Source organism: Pleurodeles waltl, chromosome 7 (assembly GCF_031143425.1).
Source record: "Pleurodeles waltl isolate 20211129_DDA chromosome 7, aPleWal1.hap1.20221129, whole genome shotgun sequence".
In the NCBI taxonomy this organism is placed as follows: domain Eukaryota; kingdom Metazoa; phylum Chordata; class Amphibia; order Caudata; family Salamandridae; genus Pleurodeles; species Pleurodeles waltl.
Window position 1 is genome coordinate 550,858,039 of NC_090446.1, and position 20,467 is coordinate 550,878,505.

The 20,467-nt window shown below is 48.5% G+C and overlaps 1 protein-coding gene across 1 annotated transcript in view; it reads right to left on the reverse strand.

The window, feature by feature from the left end:
- The window catches only part of LOC138246925 (serine protease 27-like), a 187,053-nt gene extending 169,064 nt beyond the window's left edge, over positions 1-17,989 (reverse strand). Inside the window, exon 1 of the mRNA XM_069201672.1 lies at positions 17,774-17,989. Within this exon, the coding sequence (XP_069057773.1) occupies positions 17,774-17,989 (216 nt within the window). The remainder of the gene's footprint in view (positions 1-17,773) is intronic.
- Positions 17,990-20,467: the final 2,478 nt, after the last annotated feature.

Sequence of the window (20,467 nt, forward strand, 5' to 3'; positions counted from 1 at the left end):
TCCTCCACAAGAAGTCTCACCTGAACTACACACAAAGCTTCACCTAGACAGATACCCCTTGCACACACAGACAAATGTAGACAGATGCCCCTGGCACACCAGGTCTCACCAAGACAGATGCTTCCAGCATATGAGGCCTCACCTGGACAGATGCTTATGGCACATGAGGTCCCACCTAGGCAGATGGTCCCTGCACACGGGCCTCACCTAAAGAGAGTCTTCCTACACACAAGGGATTAGCTGTACACACAAGGGTTCAAAGGGATGTCCCCTGTATGTCTTTTCCAAGTGCTCTATGCACAAGCGGCATGTTCTGTTCATACACGGCTGACCTGGGTGCTCTATGACCACTGGGTCCGTCGCTGGTGGTCCCACTACATGGGGTCTGTTCTGGGTGGAGAGCAGAAGTCAGGCCTACAGCTGCCTAGGCTCCCTGCTCTGGGTGGGTGGGATATGAGGTGGGTGGGTCAGTTCCACCTGGAATCATCAAAGCATTTTCCAGTCTTTGATATTGCACCTGGATTTACGGTCACTCAATTTCAACCCATTCTTTCTAGCAGAACAGGCCCTTATCTGTGCCCCCTCCCCCCACAAAACAGAAGTGAAATGTACCCAAGAATCTGTGTGTCAGACCTACATTATAGGGACATTATAGTAAACAATATAACTAAAAAAAACCTTTGAAGTTCACTGAAAAAAGCCAAGGTTATAGGGATGGTAGAGCTAGGTTGATGTTTACCCACACAAAACCACAGAACTTTAGCAGTTATATTTACCACCGCTAATCATAACTTATGCCCCTGCCATGCACTGCTTATGACCTCACATGTTACCCTACTCATGGCATGGTCAATGCCATCACTGATAACATCTCAAATGACATCACAAATTACATAATTGATGACATCTTCCACCAATGTAAACTTCACTATATTTAATAATGTACAATTTACATTTCTTAAACCAGATGACTAAACAACTACTACACTGATCTCATAAGAGATATGTCTTAGGAGATAGTTCTGTGTTTTCTGAACAACTGCAATAAACCCTAAACACTAAAATAAAAACTATAAATATGTAGGATATTGAATTGAAACCAAAGTAACACCATTTGTGAACATGGAAGGCTGTTTTACTGAAAATCTGACATTTATACAAATAACTACAACATAGATTGCTACAGTGGTGTTAGCAGATACACCACTTGGTAACAAACCACAAGTACATTTTTTCTTTACCCTAGAGCAGTCTCAGCAGTCAGGTCACTCCTTTGTAAATTCCACTAAACTCAACCATAAATGCAAACAGAACAATTTACTGCAATCAACTACTACACTTAGGTGGTCATTACGACCCTGGCGGATTACTTCCGCCAGGGCCGCGAGACGCGGTGGCACCGCCGACAGGCCGGCGGTGCCCCGCGGGGCATTCTGACCGCGGCGGCTTAGCCGCGGTCAGAGAAGGGAAACTGGCGGTCTCCCGCCGGTTTCCCGCTGCCCCCAAGGAATCCACCAAGCCGGCGCAGCTTGCTGCGCCGGCTTGGGGATTCCGACTCCCCCTCCCGCCATCCAGTTCCTGGCGGTTCTCCCGCCGGGAACCGGATGGCGGGAGGGGGAGTCGCGGGGCCCCTGGGGGCCCCTGCAGTGCCCATGCCAAAGGCATGGGCACTGCAGGGGCCCCCGTAAGAGGGCCCCAAAATGTATTTCACTGTCTGCCTTGCAGACAGTGAAATACGCGACGGGTGCAACAGCACCCGTCGCACCTTCCCACTCCGCCGGCTCTATTACGAGCCGGCATCCTCGTGGGAAGGGAGTTTTTCCCTGGGCTGGCGGGCGGTCTTTTGGAGACCGCCCGCCAGTCCAGGGAAAAACTCATAATACCCTCCGCGGTCTTCTGACCGCGGAGCGGTATTATGGAGGGCGGAATTCTGGCGGGCGGCCTCCGCCGCCCGCCGGAATCGTAATCAGGCCCTTAGTGCCAGATGTAGCAAGAAGGCAAATTTCGAGTTGCAATTTGCGAGTCCTTCCGACTCGCAAATTGCAGTTTGCAATTTGCTATGCAGAACGGTGTCTCAGACACCGTCTGCGAGTCGCTATAGGGTCGCAAAGACCCACCTCATTAATATTAATGAGGTGGTTCGCAATTTGCGACCCCATAGCGATTCAGGGCACTCACCGGGATGGAGGCCTGTTGTAGTCAGCAGACCTCCATGTCCGTGACTGGTTTTAAATAAAGCAGTTTTATTTTTTTCAAAGTGCAACCCGTTTTCCTTAAAAGAAAACGAGCTGCACTTTGAAAAATAAACCAAAACCTTTCGTTTCGGTATTTTCCAGGGCAGGTTGTGGTCCATTGGACCACTGCCTGCTCTGAAAAATTATTTTTTATGCCAGACACAAAGGGGAAGGGGTCCCATGGGGACCCCTTCCCGTTTGCGACTGGGTTACCATCCACTTCAAGTAGATGGTAACTGCGAGTCCATTTGCGACTGCATTCACGGTCGCAAATGGAATTACATCGCATTGCGACTCGCAAATAGGAAGGGAACACCCCTTCCTATTCGCGACTCGGAAATGCATTTTGCGAGTCGGTTCCGACTCGCAAAATGCATTTCAACATAGCAAAGTGGCTTTAGCGACTCGCAAACTGCGTTTTTCGCCATTTGCGAGTCGTTAAACCTTTGCTACACCTGGCCCCAAATTCTCAAAACAGAGAACAGTCTAACATTGTATGTTAACAAGCAGAAGCAAATTAAGAAATCACTCTGGAGTGAAGTGACCATAAAAAGGTTAGACTGTTGCAAAGCACCACAACACACATATGTCATGGGAGTGATGTGTCTCAGTATAGCTGCTACTATATTGAAACATAGCACTCACACTTTAAACACATTGTTAGACATCGGGACTCTATTATACACCCTTGTCTAAGTAGGGACCACAATCCTAGTTAGGGTGAGTCACAACCTAACCCAAATTATCCTGTGCTCACCCTCAGGTAGCTTGGCACAGAGCAGGCAGGTTTAACTTAGAAGACAATGTTTAAAGTATTTGTGCAATAACTCATACAGTAACACAATGAAAACACCACAAAAAGTACTCTATACCAGTTTAGAAAAATAGATAATATTTATCTGAATAAATTATGATCAAAATGACAAATATCCGATATGCATAAGTCAAGATATCACTTTTTAGAGGTTTAATTGAGTTTCAATCTTTAAGATTCAGTGGTTATAGCCTTGTAACACCCGGTACATGGGATGCGCAAAAAATAATGACGCACAGGGGCCACAGAGGAGGACTTACATTGAAAAATAAGGCGCTGCATCAGATTTTCCAGCGTGGCACAGATGATGTGTTGTTTCTTTTCCAAGCTGCAAGGTGATGGGTTGATTTCCAGGAGTGCAGCCTTGGCTCCTCACTGCAAAGCAGGAATATTTTGATGCCCAGGTATGATGCGTTTAAAATCCTTGATGCACTGGTAGAAGGAGCAGGTGCTGCGTCAATCGGGTAGGCAATGCAGTGATTTTTCCACTGAGAGGCAGGCGCTGCATTGATTTCTGCAGAAGTTGCAATGATTTTCCGACCCACAGGGATTTTCATCTCTGGAGTGAAGTCTTTGTGGCCATGAGACTTCAGAACAGGAGGCAAGCTCAATCCAAGCCCTTGGGGAGCACTTGTTGGGAAGGCAGAGTCAGAGGCCATCAGGCAGCAGGGCAACAAGCAGGGCAGCAGTCCTTCTCAGCGAAACAGTTGTTTGGGCAGCCAGGCAGTCCAGCTGGCAGAGTCCAGGTATAGATCCAGAAACGTCTTAATTGGTGGGGTCAGAGACCCAGCATATATACCCAAAAGTGCCTTTGAAGTGGGAGAAATGTCAAAGAGGGGTTTTGAAGTGTGCAGGTTCCCCTTTCAGCCCAGTCTTGTCTGCCAGGATCCCTGTGGGGTGTTATCAGTCCTTTATGGGAGGACAGGCCACTGGCCTTTGAAATGTAAGCGAGAGCCCCTCCATCATTCATGCACATAGAGACCCATCAGTAAGCAGATAAATGCAGATGTGACTGAGTGTCCTGTGTCTATGGATGTCTGGGTGGAATGCACAAGGGGAGCTGTCAACCAGCACAGCCCAGACGTAGATTGGAGACAGGCTGTAAGGCACAGATGGCAGTAAGTGTAAAGAAAAGCCCACTTTCTCGAAGTGGTATTACTAAAATAGTAATAATAAATCCAACTTCACCAGAAAGTAGGTTTTTCTATTACCATTCTGGCCATACTAAACATGACAGCACTACTCCTTTCAGATCAGAATCTACCACTTAAAAGTATAAGGGCAGTTCTAATGCTGGCATATGAGAGGAGCAGGCCTCACAACAGTGGAAAACAAAGTTGGAAGTTTTCCACTACCAGGAAATGTAAAACACATATGTACCTGTCCTGCCTTTAATTTACATAGCTCCCTGCCCTATGGATTACCGATGGCCTACCTTAGGGGTGACATGTATGCAGAAAAAGGGGGGTTTAATGCTTGGCAAGTAGTTTGAAATGCCAAGTCGAAGTGGCAGTGAAACTGCACTCACAGGCCTTGCAGTGCAGGCCTGAGACCTGGTTAAGGGGCTAATTATGTGGTTGGCACAACCAGCGCTGTAGGCCAGCTAGTAGTATTTAATTTACAGGCCCTGGGCATATCTAGTGCACGTTTACTAGGGACTTACAAGTAAATTAAATATGCCAATTGGGTATGAACCAATGTTTCCATGTTTAGGGAGAAGTGCATATGCACTTAAACACTGGTCAGCAGTGGTAAAGTGTGCAGAGTCCTGAAACCAGCAAAAACAGGGTCAGAAAAATGGAGGGAGGCAGGCAACAAGTTGGGGGATGACCACCCTAATGCTGTAAGGTCCAACAAACAGGATAATAGATCTGATGATATATTTATTTGAACAACAAAAGAGAGACTGATATCTCAAGGCACATGTTTAAGTTACTAAGTCTTTCGCTACTATGTAAATAATTGTATAGTGTTATACGTTTTATATATTAGAGTGAGTAGTAATATGTTTACATATTTGCATGTGACAAAAGGGTTTCTCTTAAAAATGAAATAAAAGAATAAAGGTGAAAATGTGAGAACTCTCAACAGAAGCCCAAGAGCAGTATCTTCTCTTACCCCTGCCTCCATCAGTTCTTGTTGATTTGGTCCACATTAAGAAACTGGGAGCAGTTAGCAGGAGTGAGGGAAGCACTGGAGCTAGCATCTATCTGATCCTGTGAAAAACATTGGCATCTGAGAGACTGAAGTGCCTTTATTTTCTTTGCACTCAAGTAGAATGGCAGAAGGATATAGCCTAAAATCTCCATGGTAAGGCCTAGAAAGAATCCAAAGAGAAGTAGTTAGGTAACAAAAACCTAATCTCAGATTAGGTGTGATAGCATCCCATTAGGAAGAATGTGTTTAAGTCATTATTGTTAGTAATGTAATAGGGTGGTTGGTTCACTTACCTCAATTAGAACCTTCCACATCTGCTGCAGGGCAACATCTTAGTGCCCCCACACCAGTAGTTCCCTCAGTGCCTTGAATATTACAACTTGCACATCCAGAAAGATGTAGGTGGTCATTATGACATTGGTGGTGAGTGTTAAAGTGGTGGATATACCGCCAACAGGCTGCGGTAAATACCGCCAAATCCACTGCCAGGGCGTTAACACCACTGACCATGGCGGTAGCCATCAACCTCCAGGTGGAAGCCAAGGTACCTTCCACCATATTATGACATAGCAAACTGCCAGGATTTCAGGGGCGGTACCAACACCATCAAAAGTCTGGCGGAAACACTGCACAGAAGATGAAAGACTCACTTTCAGGGACACAGAGGCTACCACCGCCAACTTCAAGTCTTCCGGATGCTTTTCTACGCCATAGCCATCCTGGAACACCAATGCCGCCGATGACGGTGAGTACAGCCACCTAGCACACAAGGGAGGGAGGGCTGAAACAGAGAGTGACACACACACACGCATAACACACCATTCACAACAGAACCAGCTGCAGAGTAAAACGAATGTCACTGGACCCACGTTAAATTAAAACAAGGATCACAATGAGAATTAACGAACACTGTAATTTGATGCCAACAGCTACCATATTGTCTACTCGAAAGCAAATGCAGGCGTCAATGTCCAGAATGGGCCAATGGCCACTCCAAAGTACAAAAGTGCCACATGGCCACAGGGTATAGTCCAAGGCCCAACTTGACTCCTGACACAATCTGGAATCTACAGTGCAGGGGCATCATGTTGGAAATGGGCAGGCACCTCAGGAGGAAGAGTGGCGGGTGGGGGGTTTACCTCAGCTGAAGTGGGGAACATTCCCACTGGTTCTGGGGATGGCTCCTTGCCCAATTGTCTCTGGTGGGGAGTGTAAGGCCACAGTCTCTGAAGTGGGAAACATGCCCACTGGTTCTGGAGGTAGCTCCTTGCCCAGTTGTCTCTGATGGGGAGTGAAAGGCCACAGTCTCCGAAGTGGGGACATGCCCACTGGCTCTGGAGGGGGGCCCTTGCCCAATTGTCTCTTGTGGGGAGTGTAAGGCCACAGTCTCTGAAGTGGGGAACATGCCCACTGGTTCTGGAGGGGGCTCCTTGCCCAATTGTCTCTGATGTGGAGTGTAAGGCCACAGTCTCTGAAGTGGGGAACATGACCACTGGTTCTGGATGGGGCTCCCTGCCCAATTGTCTCAGATGGGGAGTGTAAGGCCACATACTCTGAAGTAGGGAACATTCCTACTGGTTCTTGAGGGGGCTCCTTGCCCAATTGTCTCTGGTGGGGAGTGTAAAGCCACAGTATCTGAAGTGGGGAACATGCCCACTGGTTCTGGAGGGGGCTCCTTGCCCAATTGTCTCAGGTGGGGAGTCCAAGGCAACAGTCTCTGATGTGGGGAACATGCCCACTGGTTCTGGAGGGGGCTCCTTGCCCAACTGTCTTTGATGGGGAGTGTAAGGTCACAGTCTCTTAAGAGGGGAACATGCTCACTGGTTCTGGAGGGGGCTCCTTGCCCAATTGTCTCTGGTGGGGAGTGTAAGGCCACAGTATCTGAAGTGGGGAACATGCCCACTGGTTCTAGAGGGGGCTCCTTGCCAAATTGTCTCTGGTGGGGAGTCCAAGGCCACAGTCTCTGAAGTGGGGAACATGCCCACTGGTTCTGGAGGGGGCTCCTTGCCCAGCTGTCTCTGATGGGAAATGTAAGGTCACAGTCTCTTAAGTGGGGAACATGCCCACTGATTCTGGAGGAGGCACCTTGCCCAACTGTCTCTGATGGGGAGTGTAAGGCCACAGTCTCTGAAGTGGGGAACATGCCCACTGGTTTTCTGGAGGGGGCTTCGTGCCCAATTCTCTCTGGTGGGGAGTGTAAAGCCACAGTCTCTGAAGTGGGGCACATGTCCACTGGTTCTGGAGGGAGCTCCTTGCTCAAAAGTCCCTGGAGGGTGGCCTACATGTCCTCTGCTAGAGGTGAGGGCTGCTGTGCCTCTGCTGGAGGTGAGGGCTTCTGTGCCTCTCCTGGAGGTGAGGGCTGCTGTGCCTCTGCAGGATGTGAGGGCTCCTTGTCCTCTGCTGGTGGAGGGGGCCTCTTGCCTTTCTTTGGTGGTGTAGTGGGAACCTTCCCTTTCTTTGGTGGTGGAGTGTGAACCTCCCCTTTCTTTGGTGGTGGAGTGGGAACCTTCCCTTTCTTTGTTGGTGGAGTGGGAACCTTTCCTTTCTTTGGTGGTGGAGTGGGATCCTTGGCAATCTTTGGAGGTGGACAGGGGCTTGTGACGGGTCCCCTTGGCTTTTGAAATGTCACTTGTGTCCTTGCCTCCAGAACTTGGAGGTGCCTCCACTGCCCCCATCTGCTGTCCCTTGGTTTTCACCACCCTAGTACTCCCTTTCTGAGGAGGAGGTGTGCACACAGTAGGAGTGGCAGCCATCACACTCTGGGGCCCCTTTGTGCCAGCAGCTGATGATTTGATGGGAGCACTGGCAGACTGTTTGGCTGAGGTGCTGTGCTGGGTCATCGGGAACCTGCTCTTACGGGCAGGACAGGGGTGGAGGAGGGAAGAGATCAAGATGTGCAAGGAAGAGCTTCTTAGGGATGTTGGAGTGGGATGTGGGAGGAGGGATAGGAGTGGAGGTTGATGGAGTGGTTGTTGAAGGTGTACGTCTGCTGGACTTGGGTAAAGGTGTATGGACAATGTGCGTGTGTGAGGTGGATAGCTGTTGGGAGTCTGAGTGCGTGTGTTTGTGACTCTTAGGAGAAGGGCAGACAGGCTGGGAGAGGACAAAGGGGACGAGTGGATGGATACTGTGGAGGTGTCTGCAAGTGAGGTATGTGTACTGCTTGATGTGGTGATGGTGGTAATGGCTGTTGATGCAGTACATGCAGGTGTGAGTGTGGATGTGACTGTGAGGGAGGAGGAGGAGGAGGAAGGGGAGACAATGGAGACAGTGGGTGTTGTTGTGTGTGCAATTGTCTGTTGTTTGTGTAAGTGTTTGTGGCCTGTAGTGTGCTGCCTGTGTTTGACTGTGCTACTCTTGTGTGATGTTTTGTGTGCCTGCTTGTCTGTATGTGTGCATGGGATGTGTTGGGGTTGAGGAGACTGGGACTGGGAAGTGGTAGTTGGAGGGGGGACGGTAGGACCAGGTACACTGGCTGTCAGCAGAGAGGAGGCCAGAGCCTGAAACAATCTCTGTAGGGCCGTCGACCCACCGTGGATGCCCTCCAGGTAGGAGGCATCCCAGAAGCATTGCTCCATCTGGGATGCCAGCCCCTGGATGGCATTCACTGTGGTTTACAGCCCTACAGAGATGGATCTCAGGTGGTCAATAATCTCCTCACTGAGGGTAGCAGGGTTCACTGGGGCAGTGCCTGAGGTGCCTGGGGAGAAGGAGATGCCCACCCTCCTGGGTGAGCGGGGACGGGCAACTCGGTGGGGGGCTACTGTGGAGACAGTGCTGGTATGGGGGTTGGCGGCTGTACCTGTAGCTGGGGTGGTTCCAGAGGTGTCCACCACCACCAGGGAGCTCCCATCAGATGAGGAATCAGAGCCAGTGTTGTTATCTCCTGTCTCTGCCATGGTGCTCCCCTCACCCTCTGTCCACTGGTCCCCTCGGCGTTGGTGGACTCTGTCTCCTTGGTCCTGTATGATGCAGCTCCCTCAGTCGCCAGTGAGTGCCCCTGCTCCTCCTCCAGATAATGCTAATGCACACATGAACAGGATGGCAGAAGAAAATTGGGGGGTAGAGAGAAAGGGAGCACTGGGTCAATTGCAGCACCAACACCACAGATGGCATACACATTACCATCAAACACAGGGATCAGGATTGAGCATTATGCATCGCAGTGGAATTCCATTAGCTAGGTACCACAGCAAGGTAAGAGCCAACCACCGCCAACTGCACTCCTCCTGGGACCCACTAAACCTGTCTGACATGTTGAAATACACCCATTTACCTTGAGCTGGACTACGCAGCAATGTCTGAGCTGGCATTAAGGGGCACCCACTAACTGAAACCCACCACCAGGATCCCATGCCAGCCAAAAAAAAATGGTTATCACGCTCACTGTACTCACTCCCTTGTGGCTGCTGTGGTGCCCTCAAGTGCCCATCCAGCTCTGGGTAGGCCACCGCCAGTATGTGGGCCATCAGGGGGGTCAGGTTAGGTTCTGACTGGCACCCCGCCCTCGTTGGGAGACCATCCACAGTTGGACCTCCACGGTCTTCAGGGACTAGCTTCTCAGGTCCTCCCACCTTTTCCTGCAGTGGGTGCTCTGCCTGCTATAGACCCCCAGGGTCTGCACTTCCTTGGCGATGGCACACCACAATCCCTTCTTCTGATGGGCGCTGACCTGCAGAGGTAATACAGACAGGAGGACACCGTTAACCATACAATCCAGCCTGTCACACATATGGCCCACAAATACAATTTCTATCTCCATTGGCACACACATCACTCGGAGCCCTGCATGTACACTACCACCAGACATACTCCCACTCAAATGAAACACTGCCAGCACACACATCTCCATGCAACCTTGTTGCATGCATCGTCTCCATGGTGTACTCACCTGTTAGTCTGGAGGCCCATACAGCTGTCCATACAGTGGTCGGACCGCATCCACCAGGCTCCCTAACTCCTCTGAAGTGAAGGCAGGGGCCCTTTCCCCTGTCACACAGGCCATGGCAGGATCCAAACACAGGTCACAGCAGCACACACAGTATAGGTGTTGTCCTGTGGAAAGTCAGAAATCAAGTGAGGGTATAGACAGAAAATGGCAGTCACGTCTACAACGGTGTACACCGTCACCACCGCCGGTGATCCCCATTGGACACTGTACCTCATAGAGCCCCATTTTAGACAATGAGGAATAGCACAGTGGTGCAAGACCGCCTTCAGCCATGATCCCCGACACCGGCGGAGTTACATCACTTTCACCTGTCCATACTTAAAGGACAAACGGTTGCCATTTTATGGTGGTGGACAACAATGACTGCGTCATTGCTGTAAATTGTATACACATTGCCATTCACATTGTCCGATTACATACATGCTCAGTTACACTGAGTTGGTGGTTCCATTGTTCAGTTTGTGACACCCTTCTCACTTATGTGTCCCTTAGATACCTACCACTGCGGAGGAATAGGAGGAGGAGACAAGACCCGTGTACAGACCTCTTGTGGACTTGGCTACACTGGAGGACAGGCACACAACACTCACCTATAGACTGGACAGGGCCACAGTCACAGAGCTGTGTACTCAATTGGAGCCTGATCTGATATCAGCTGTCCGTCAGCCCATCTTGTGCAAGTTCAATCAGTGCTCCATTTCCTGGCAACTGGTTCTTTCCAAGTGTCAGTGGGCTTGGCAGCAGGAATGTCACAGCTGATGTTTTCAAAAGTGCTGGCAAGGGTTTTGTCTGCCTTGCTCAAACACATGTGCAGCTATATAGCTTTCCCACAAGTGGAAGATTTGGCCACTGTGAAGGCTGGATTCTATGCAATGGGACATATTCCTAATATTATTGGGGTGATTGATGGAACACATATTGCCTTTGTCCCCCCCTCGGCACAATGAACATGTGTTCAGGAATTGGAAGAGTTTTCACTCACTCAATGTGCAAATGGTGTGCCTGGCAGACCAGTACATCTCCCATGTCACTGCCAAGTATCCTGGGTTGGTGCATGGCGCCTTCCTCCTGAGGAATAGCAGCATCCCAAATGTGATAGCAAATCTACAGAGGCACAGGGTGTGGCTAATAGGTGATCCTGAGACCCCACCCAATATATATCAGTGTACGCCTTCAGGAGTCATCTCCCATTCCATTATGTGAGGCTAATGTTTGTCCCTCAATTCTTGCAGGTGACTCTTGCTACCCAAACCTTCTGTGGCTCCTGACCCCTGTGATGAGTGCCAGGACAGGGGCTGAACATCGGAATAATGATGCACATGAGCGAACCAGGTGAATAATAAAACAAGCCTTCAGCCTCCAGAAGGCCAGGTACAGATGCCTCCATCTGACAGGTGGATCCCTGTGCTACTCCCCTGAGAAGGTCTGCCAGAAAGTTGTAGTATGCTGCATGTTGCACAACCTGGCCCTCAGACTACATGTGCCTTATCTGCAGGAAGAAAAGATTGGAAATTCCCCTGTGGCAGCGGTGGACACTGAGGGCAGTGAGGATGAGGAGGCAGAGGATGAATATGTGGACAACAGAACATCAGTAATACAGAAGTAGTTCCAATGACACACAGATAAGACAGTGGAACTGACCATTCCTCTAATTAATTATGTTTTCAGTGTGCCTGTAGCAGGATGATAGTCACTTCCCTTGCATCTAAACTGACTGTCACCTATGCCTTATCATTTTGCAGATGTTGGTGTTATTACAACTGTTCTGATGTGATGACTACAGACAGCTACAGGTCATTATTTGTATGCTATCACAAAGTTCAGGTCATTTGCAAAAGATGTAACTGGTAACATAATTGCACATTTTCATCACATAAAGCACTACCACTCACGTTGTGTTCAAGGGTGTTTATTGTAGTGAAATATTAAGAAGGAATAGTGCAATGGAATGGAGTGATGTTAGAGGTAAGTCCAGGGTATTGGTCCAGTCTTTTTGTAGCACAGGTCCAGTGTCCAAAGGACCATACGAAGGGGAGCAATGGTAGTTCAAAGTGGACAAGGTGACACAGTGGAACACAAGGGGGACAGTCAGGAGGTGCTCATTTCCTAGCGGTGGTCTTGGTCTTGGCAACTGTCTCTGGCATATGTCTGGATCGCAGGGAATGTTTGCAGGGTGCTTAATCTTCTGCAGGGGGAGGGGCACTGGTGGCCTGCAGGTCCTGTGGCAGGGCCTCCTGTCCACTAGCTGCAGCAGATGTGGTGGGTTGTTCAGTTGACTGGCTAGCTGGAACGGCCCGCTGAAGTGCTGTATATTCCCTCATGATGTTGTCCATACCAGCCAGCAACCTTGCTATGGAGACCATGGTGGTGTTAAGGGCCTGCAAATCTTTCCTGATCTCCTGATGGTGTACCTCCTGCAGCCGCTGGTTCTCCTGGATGATGTTAAGAATCTGGCCCACCTTGTCCTGGGATTGTTGGTAAGCCCCCAGGACATTAGTGAGTGCCTCCTGGACAGTCGGTTCCATGAGCCTGCCCTCCCCCTGGCACCCAGCTGTCCTCCGAGTGTCCCTGCCCCCTGTGCCTCTGTCCCCTGAATGGTGTGTCCACTGACACTGACCCCAGGACCCTGACTGCCTAGGCTGGGAGATGTAGGCTAGCGTCCATGTGCAGGTGGGCACACTGCTGATTGACGTGTCTTGGGGACAAAGGTGTGGGGACGTTGGGTGGGTGCTATGGTGTTGGATACTGAGGGGGGAGGCTCTGTGGTGGACTGGGAGTGGGCTGGAGTGGCCGGCAGACCAGTGGTCCCTGATGGGCCAGGTAGTTCCTCCAGATCCAGAAGTCCAGAGTTACTGTCATCAATGGGGGCATCTTCTGTTGAGGGACTGGATAGTCATGGCACCTACCCACCGCTGAGATTGGCTTGGGCTCCTGTGGGGATGTAAGTGACGTATTATGCTTCATGTCTGGGACATAGTCTATATCCCTAGTTTCCCCTATTTTGTTGCTGTTGCCCTGCCACATTTTTTTGTATATGGTGATGTATTGTGGGATTATTAGTTCTACATGCTGTGCATGCTTTGGTGGTGGGTGTACATGCAGAGCTGGGAGGGCTGTACATGCATTGGTATGGCATGTAGTTCTTGACATTGGGGTTAGTCAAATGTGTAGGTACATTGTGTGGGATGGAGTAGAGTGATGGGAGTCAGGGTGAGGGGGTGATATGGCATGTAGGTATGGGGGTGACAGGTAGTAAATATTGACTCACCAGTGCCCAGTCCTCCGGCAACTCCAGTGAGTCCCTGAAGTGGGGAACATGCCCACTGGGGAGGATGCAGTATTGCCAAGACGTTCTCCTCCCATACTGTCAGCTGTGGGGGAGGAGGTGAGGATCCCCCGTCAGTCCTCTGGTGCCTTGCCGCCATGGAACTTACCTTACCCCATAGGTCGTTCCACCTCTTCCTGATGCCGTCTCTTGTTCTTGGATGCTGTCCATTTGCATTCACCCTGTCCACGATTCTCCACCATAGCTCCATCTTCCTTGCAATGGAGATTTGCTGTACCTGTACTCCAACAGCTGTGCTTCTACCCTGACTATTTCCTCCACCATGACCCGCAACTCCTCATCAGTGAAATGGGGGTGCCTTTGTGTGGACACGGGAGCAACATAGAGCAGCTGAAAACAAATCACTGCTCTGAGACAGTATGCTGAATCTTTTGGGTGAACTCTAGTGAATGTTGCAGATGTTCTACTGGTGTGGTTTTCCTCGACCTGCAGGCACAAGCTCCAGCAGTGACATCACAGGAGATGCAATGCTGAATTAGAAAGCATGTAATCCAGTTGCTTTTGTGGCGCATAAACAGTGGCCCTACAACGAGTTACAAAACTCCATCCACTTCAATGGCTGGGAGAAGGGCAGGCCAATGAGGCAAGGAGGGAGTGGGTGGCAACAATGTGTTGGTCATCACAGAGGGAGAGGGTACAGGAGGGTTGAGGGGGCTTCTTTCCTTGCAGCAACACGGGTTAAGTACTGCATTTGGTATCACTTTGAAATGAAGATTTTAGAGCTGAGCACAACAGATTGCTCTTTAACTGGACCATAGAGGCCCAATAGAAGGAAGGAACCAGCTGCAGGCAACAGTTACAGTAGTCGACTAATAGGTAAGTGTGATGTTAAGCTTCTTCCTGCATCAAGGGCAACCTCACCCCCCCTGCTTTAGCACCTAAAGTGGGGTGGAGTTCTTGATTGGCCTCTTCTGTCTGCAGCTGACAGAAAAAGGATAATAATTAACTTGGGAGAGTTAGTGAAAGGAAGGATGAGTGGATGGATGGATGAAATGGAAATGGATAGAAGCATTGATGGATGAGTGAAAGAATGGGTTGATGCATGATGGCATGATGGGTGAAAGGATGGTCAGACTGTAGGATGAGTGAAAGGATGGGCTGATGGATGGATGGATGGATGAGTGGAAGGATAAATGGATGGGGTGAAAGAATGGACAGATGAATGAAAGGATGTATATAAAGATGGAAGATTGAAACAATGGGTGGATGGATGAATGAAAGGTAGGGTAGATGGATGTCTGGATAAAGGATAGATGGAAGGGTAAATGAATGGATGAGTGGATGGATGGATGGATGAGTGAAAGTATGTATGGATGGATGAATTAAAGTATGGATGGATGAGTGAAAGGATTGATGAGTGAAAGGATGTATGTAAAGATGAATAAGTAAAATAATGAATGGATGAGTGGAAGGGAGGGGAAATGGATGGATGGATGAGTCAAAGGGTGAATTGATGGATGAATCAATGGATAGATGGATATGTAAGTGAAAGGATGGATGGCTGGCTGAAAGGGTAAATGGAGGGATGTATGGATGGCTGTATGGACGAGATGAAGGGTGATGGATGGGTGTAAGGATTGATGGCTAAGTGAAAGGGTGGAAAGATGAAGGAGCCAAAGAGAAGATAATGGATGAAAGGATGGAGTGAAAGGATGGATTGAAGGAGCGAAAGAGTAGATGGATGAGCGAAAGGATGGATGGATGATTGGTTGGATGAATGGATAGATGGATGAAAGGGGAGTGGATAAGTGAAAGGGTGAATGATTGAGTGGGTTGAGTGGTTTGCTATGTAGGTGTTCCTGGACCAGTGGCAGCCCTCCTTTATGGGCTCCACAGCTTCACTACATCCTCCTTGTTTTGTGGTCCATTTTTATTGCATGAGGGTGAATAATTATTCAATCTTGATATAATAAAACTAAAATGCAAACCTGCTTCAGGTCAAGCAACGAACAGAGGCAGCTAATGACATCGTTTGAGTCCTGACACAGGCGCGTGAAGGTGCCTGCACCATTCCAGCACTACGAGCATGTCTGTGTCACTTTGCGTGTGAGTTGAAGTGAGAGAGAGTCATTGAAGGAATGCATCAGAATGAGTGAGAATGAGTGATATTAAGGACCAGTATGTGTAAGAATGAATGTGAGCAAGTGAGGGAGAATAACAGTGAGTATAACTGAGTGTTACTGTGTGTGATACTGAGTCTGAGTCACAAAAAGACTGAGTAATTTAGAATGAGTGAGAAGGAGTGGGACTGAGTGAGACAAGGTGGGCCAGAGAAGAACGGGTGAGACTATGTGAATTAGGAAGACCAAGTGAGACTGAGTGAGTCAGAGTGAGACAGTAAACCTAGTGCAAGAAAGTATGAGAGAACCCTTCAAGAAAAAGCTCTTTGGAATTTGAGTCAAGGATTACACCCAATCACTTTAAAAGGTTACCAGCTGACTTTGATGGTTGTTACTTATTTCTTTGGGCAGTCGATTCTCATTTAACCCCCAACACTTTCTGTTTTTTTTTTTTGTGAAGTAGCCAGGGACATTGTTTCGCTTTGTGTATCCAATCTCTAGGCTGCCTTCCTTCTCTCATTGATGTAAGGTAAGCTCTTTTTACTCAGACTTCTTGTGCAAACCCCTCTCCTTGCGACATCTCGAGTATTTTGCTTTGGGCTCTTCTGGGACAGTGTAAAAAGTAATCAATAGACTGCAAACGTAATGAGCTAGTTAAGAGTTATTTTTGAATTCCTGTTTCACATTTCTATTGTTTTCTGTGTCTTTAAGCTCTATAGTGGTTTCTATGGAAAATATGCAAATAAGTGTATAGTGTACTAGACATTAGAGTAAGTAGTAATATATGTTATAGTTGCTAACTCTTCAATATTCGCTAATTCAGATGCTAGAGTGATTCCAAAGTATTTTGGTGGAGGGTCGAGTTCTGTGATTAATTTCATTGTATTTTCAAAAGATCTGTCCCCGTTTATGGGATATTTTAGTGTAATACCAATGTGTATAAATTACCATTACCCCCTTATATTAGATTTAAAGCTGGGCTTCAATAAGACCCTTGTTGGTGGGGCTTGGCACCCTGAGATAGGATTTAATAGAAGTAAGGGCTTGAGTATCAAGTGGGGAAACATTGATAAGGAACATTTCTTAGGGACCTAATGGTTCATACATCTTTCGTCACAGCGGGATTCACACAAGACTGCTAGCTGAGGAGTTTGGTGAAGGATATCTACTAGGTAATGTCACTCTTTACACTGGCGCATAGATAACAAACCCATGTCAGATGGCTGAGGTACTCATCACACCTTCTGTCCCTTCCAGGAGACAGTGCCTACGCAGTGCGCACCTACATGATGACGCCCTACCTCAATCCCACAACACCAGCAGAACGGAGATACAAATCAGCGCACAGGGCAACCCGCAACGTGGTGGAGCGCACATTTGGCCTCCTGAAGAGTCGCTTCCGTTGCCTCCACAAGAGTGGAGGGGCACTACAGTACAGTCCAGAAACCACATGCAGAATAGTGGGTACTTGTGCAATCTTGCACAATATAGCTACAACCAGGGGCATACCTATAGAAATCAGTGACACTGAGTCAGATGAGGATGACGATCCCATACCACCTCTACAGCCAGCAGACAGGACCAGTACAGCAGAGGGAAGGCAAAGGCGTGCTGACATCACACACAACCATTTCAGACGTGAGTATGAATGACAAAACTCCACTGACAACTGTACCTGTAGTGATAGACATTTATTACCTTACGTCAGGTAAGGAATGGTGAAAATTGAAGTAAACAGGTGAATTCAAATACTAAAAATAACAAAAGTACTGAGTCCCACACTATTACATCATAGTGGGAACACCAGTGTCACTGCGGCAAGAGTCACTTCCTCCTCCCACGCACACCACTGGGATGCCCAGTTGACTCACTGACACCCTGAATGTCACCCTCAGTGGCAGTGCTGCGCCTGGCACTGCGCCGTCTGGTGTCTGATGCAGGTACTGCCACACTACTAAGGATCGAACTGTCTTCAGTGTCCCCCAAGGCTACCTCACTGGGAGTAACAGATCTCTGTCCCATGACTAGTTCAATCACATTAGTGATGTGTACAAGGCCCTGGACCACATCCCTGCTGGTGTGTGCAGCCTCCAATTGGGCCGCCACAGCGCAACGGGCGATGAGTGCTGTGGAGTTTGCCATCCTGTTTGAGGACCTGCAGTAGTTTGCAAACATTGTCCTGAAGCAGTGCTCATGTTTGCGTCGGCTCACCCTTTCGTGGTGCAGCTCCTCACACAGGTCACGCACTGCACTGGTAAGCTCCCTAGTGCCCTGAGAGGCCTGCACCTGTCCCTCACGCAGCTGGGTGATGTTGCTGTTCAGGGAGTCAATTCGCTGATGCAGGCCCATCATATGTCTATTGTGGACTCTCAGGTTCCGGTCCAAACTCAATATTCTCTTGTTTTGAAGGCGCTGTTGCTGCAACATAGCAGCCTCAAGTTCCCCGAACAAGGATGGACCCTCAATTGCCTCATGCGGTTGCTGCTGGGACACTGTGGCACTTCTGCATTGTGCTGCATGACCCCTGTCCTCCGGTATCTGGCTGCACCTATCTGGTGCAGATGGTGTGCTTGGCCCCTCCTGCTGCACATCCGAGTCACCACTGAGGTCTGGCTGTGGCAGTGGCCTGGGCCTGCGGCGCACAGTGGAGATGTTGAGGGACCCGCTGGTGTTGGTGTCAGAGGGCTGTTGGGTGTCCGTCTCCCCTACACAAGGAATTTGAGTGGCTGCTGGACCAGGCCCAACTGCAACAACAATATGCAGCATGTCAGTTCTGTATGTTACATTCTCTGTCCAAAAATGGCAATAAAGGTACAGGTACTGCTCTACTTGATGTAGTGTGTGTTGTGTTACCCTGGGCGTCACTATGCTTCCTTACATTGTCATGCTACTGTCTGTACTAGTTTGTGGACCGCAACTCCCATAATGCATTGTTGTGCAGCTTCTAAGATGTGGAATGGACTACTTCACACACTACTTCACATTACATGCTAAATCCTAAGGGGCGTTTATGCATGCACATATTGGGTTCACACAACAACATTGCACTTACCTTGGCTGGTACTCGGTTGAGCGGAGGTGTCAATATCTGTGACCCCTGTCACTGCTTCCGGAAAGAGTGTTGATTCCACCAGGTCCTCCAGTGGTGTGGCAGGTGGTTCGGTTGGTGGTCCGCCACCTGTGCCCCTCGCCTCTGCAAGTCTCCTTGCCACCCTCTCCTTTGCCCGGGACCGCAGGTTGTACCAACATTTCTTAATCTCCTCAATGGAGCGCTGTGCCACTCCAATGGCGCAGATTTTACCCTGGATCTCAAGCCATAGCCTACTTTTTTCACTCTCAGGGACCTGGAGGGATGATTTAACAAACAGGAGGTCATGGCTCCTCACAACCTCTTCTGCCAGTACCTCCAGCTCCTGTTCACTGAACTTGAGTTTGCGCTTCCTCTCCTGCTTCTCCTGTGATGCACCTTGGGGCTCCATTCTGGCTCAGGTGATGCTGCTCCTTCACAGTGCTGCTTTATGTGGCTGGGCTGCTCTCACTCAGGATGCTGGTTTGGGTGTGGCACCTGAAACAGCCTGGGATGACTCATTTCCTGCTGGTGAGTCATCAGGCTCCTCCAGGTGTGCATTCTCGAACTTTCTCGCATTTTGCGTTTTTTTACCGAATCGCAAATAAATCGCAAATTGCGAGAATGCAAATTGCGATTCGGTATATGGGCCTTGCAAACCACAAATAGCGATTTTTAAGAAATCGCTAATTCCGATTTGCAATTTTGTTACATGGCCAATAGTGACTCGGAAATAGCGATTTCTTAATAATCGCATTTTGCGATTCGCAGACCCCAGTTTTCATACATCTGGCCCTATATTCCGGAGCAACAGCTAGGGTATGTTTCGGGTTCCATGGGGAGTGTACTCCCTCCTTCTCTGTAAATCGGGGGGGTACGTCAAGGCTGTGTTCTTGCACCTCCTTTGTTTTCTCTCTACATCAACGAACAAGAGGCTGTCTTGTCCACAGAATGTAGAACTTGGCTCCTGACAGATTCAGGCACTAATGTACGCTGATGACGCTGTTCTCATGGCATGTACCCCATTAGCTTTGCAGCGATTATTGGCAATTTTTGGTAACTATATGGAAGATCCAGGCCTCAAAATCAACTACTCGAAAACCTATACGATGACCTGTGGCATAAAATCCGCAAAAAAATCTTATATTTCATTAAATGGCGCTAAATTAGATGATACAGAAACTTTCTCATACTTAGAAATTATGTTTGACAACAAAGGCACTTGGTCGCAAGCTATCAATTCCAGGAAATTACTTTTTACGAAAACCATTATAGCTGTAAAAAACTTCTCCAAAAAAGTTGGCAGGGCCACGCCTAAAGATATGCTGATAATTTATAATGCCAAATGCGTCTCTGTTGCAACGTATGGGGCAGGCCTATGGGGACATAGGAAATGCAATGTCCTGCAGTTAGTAGATAGTGATTTTTTAAAATGTATTCTAAGTGTTCCAAAATCTACCTCAACCATGGTGTGTCATTCAGAACTCGGGGTAACATACATTTTAGACTTATTAAATATTCAACCAATTTTACTCTGGTACAAAGTATGGACATCTGAATCGGCAAGCCTAAACTATTGGTTGAAAATCTCCTGGCTGGACTATGTAAAGAACTTCTTTATCGCCTTGGGATATCCAGAGTTTTATCATACAGCAGAAAAAATTGAAAGATTTTCTAGGAAAGATTTGAAAAAAAATGTGTTTCTCCCATCTGGCGAACCGAAGGTGGGCAATAGAATCAAGAAAATCAAGTGTGATGAGGAATCTTTTGCTTCAGCAATCAGACGGTATGGAACCATATTTAAAGTACGTTCTGAACCCAAGGCATCAGTACGTCCT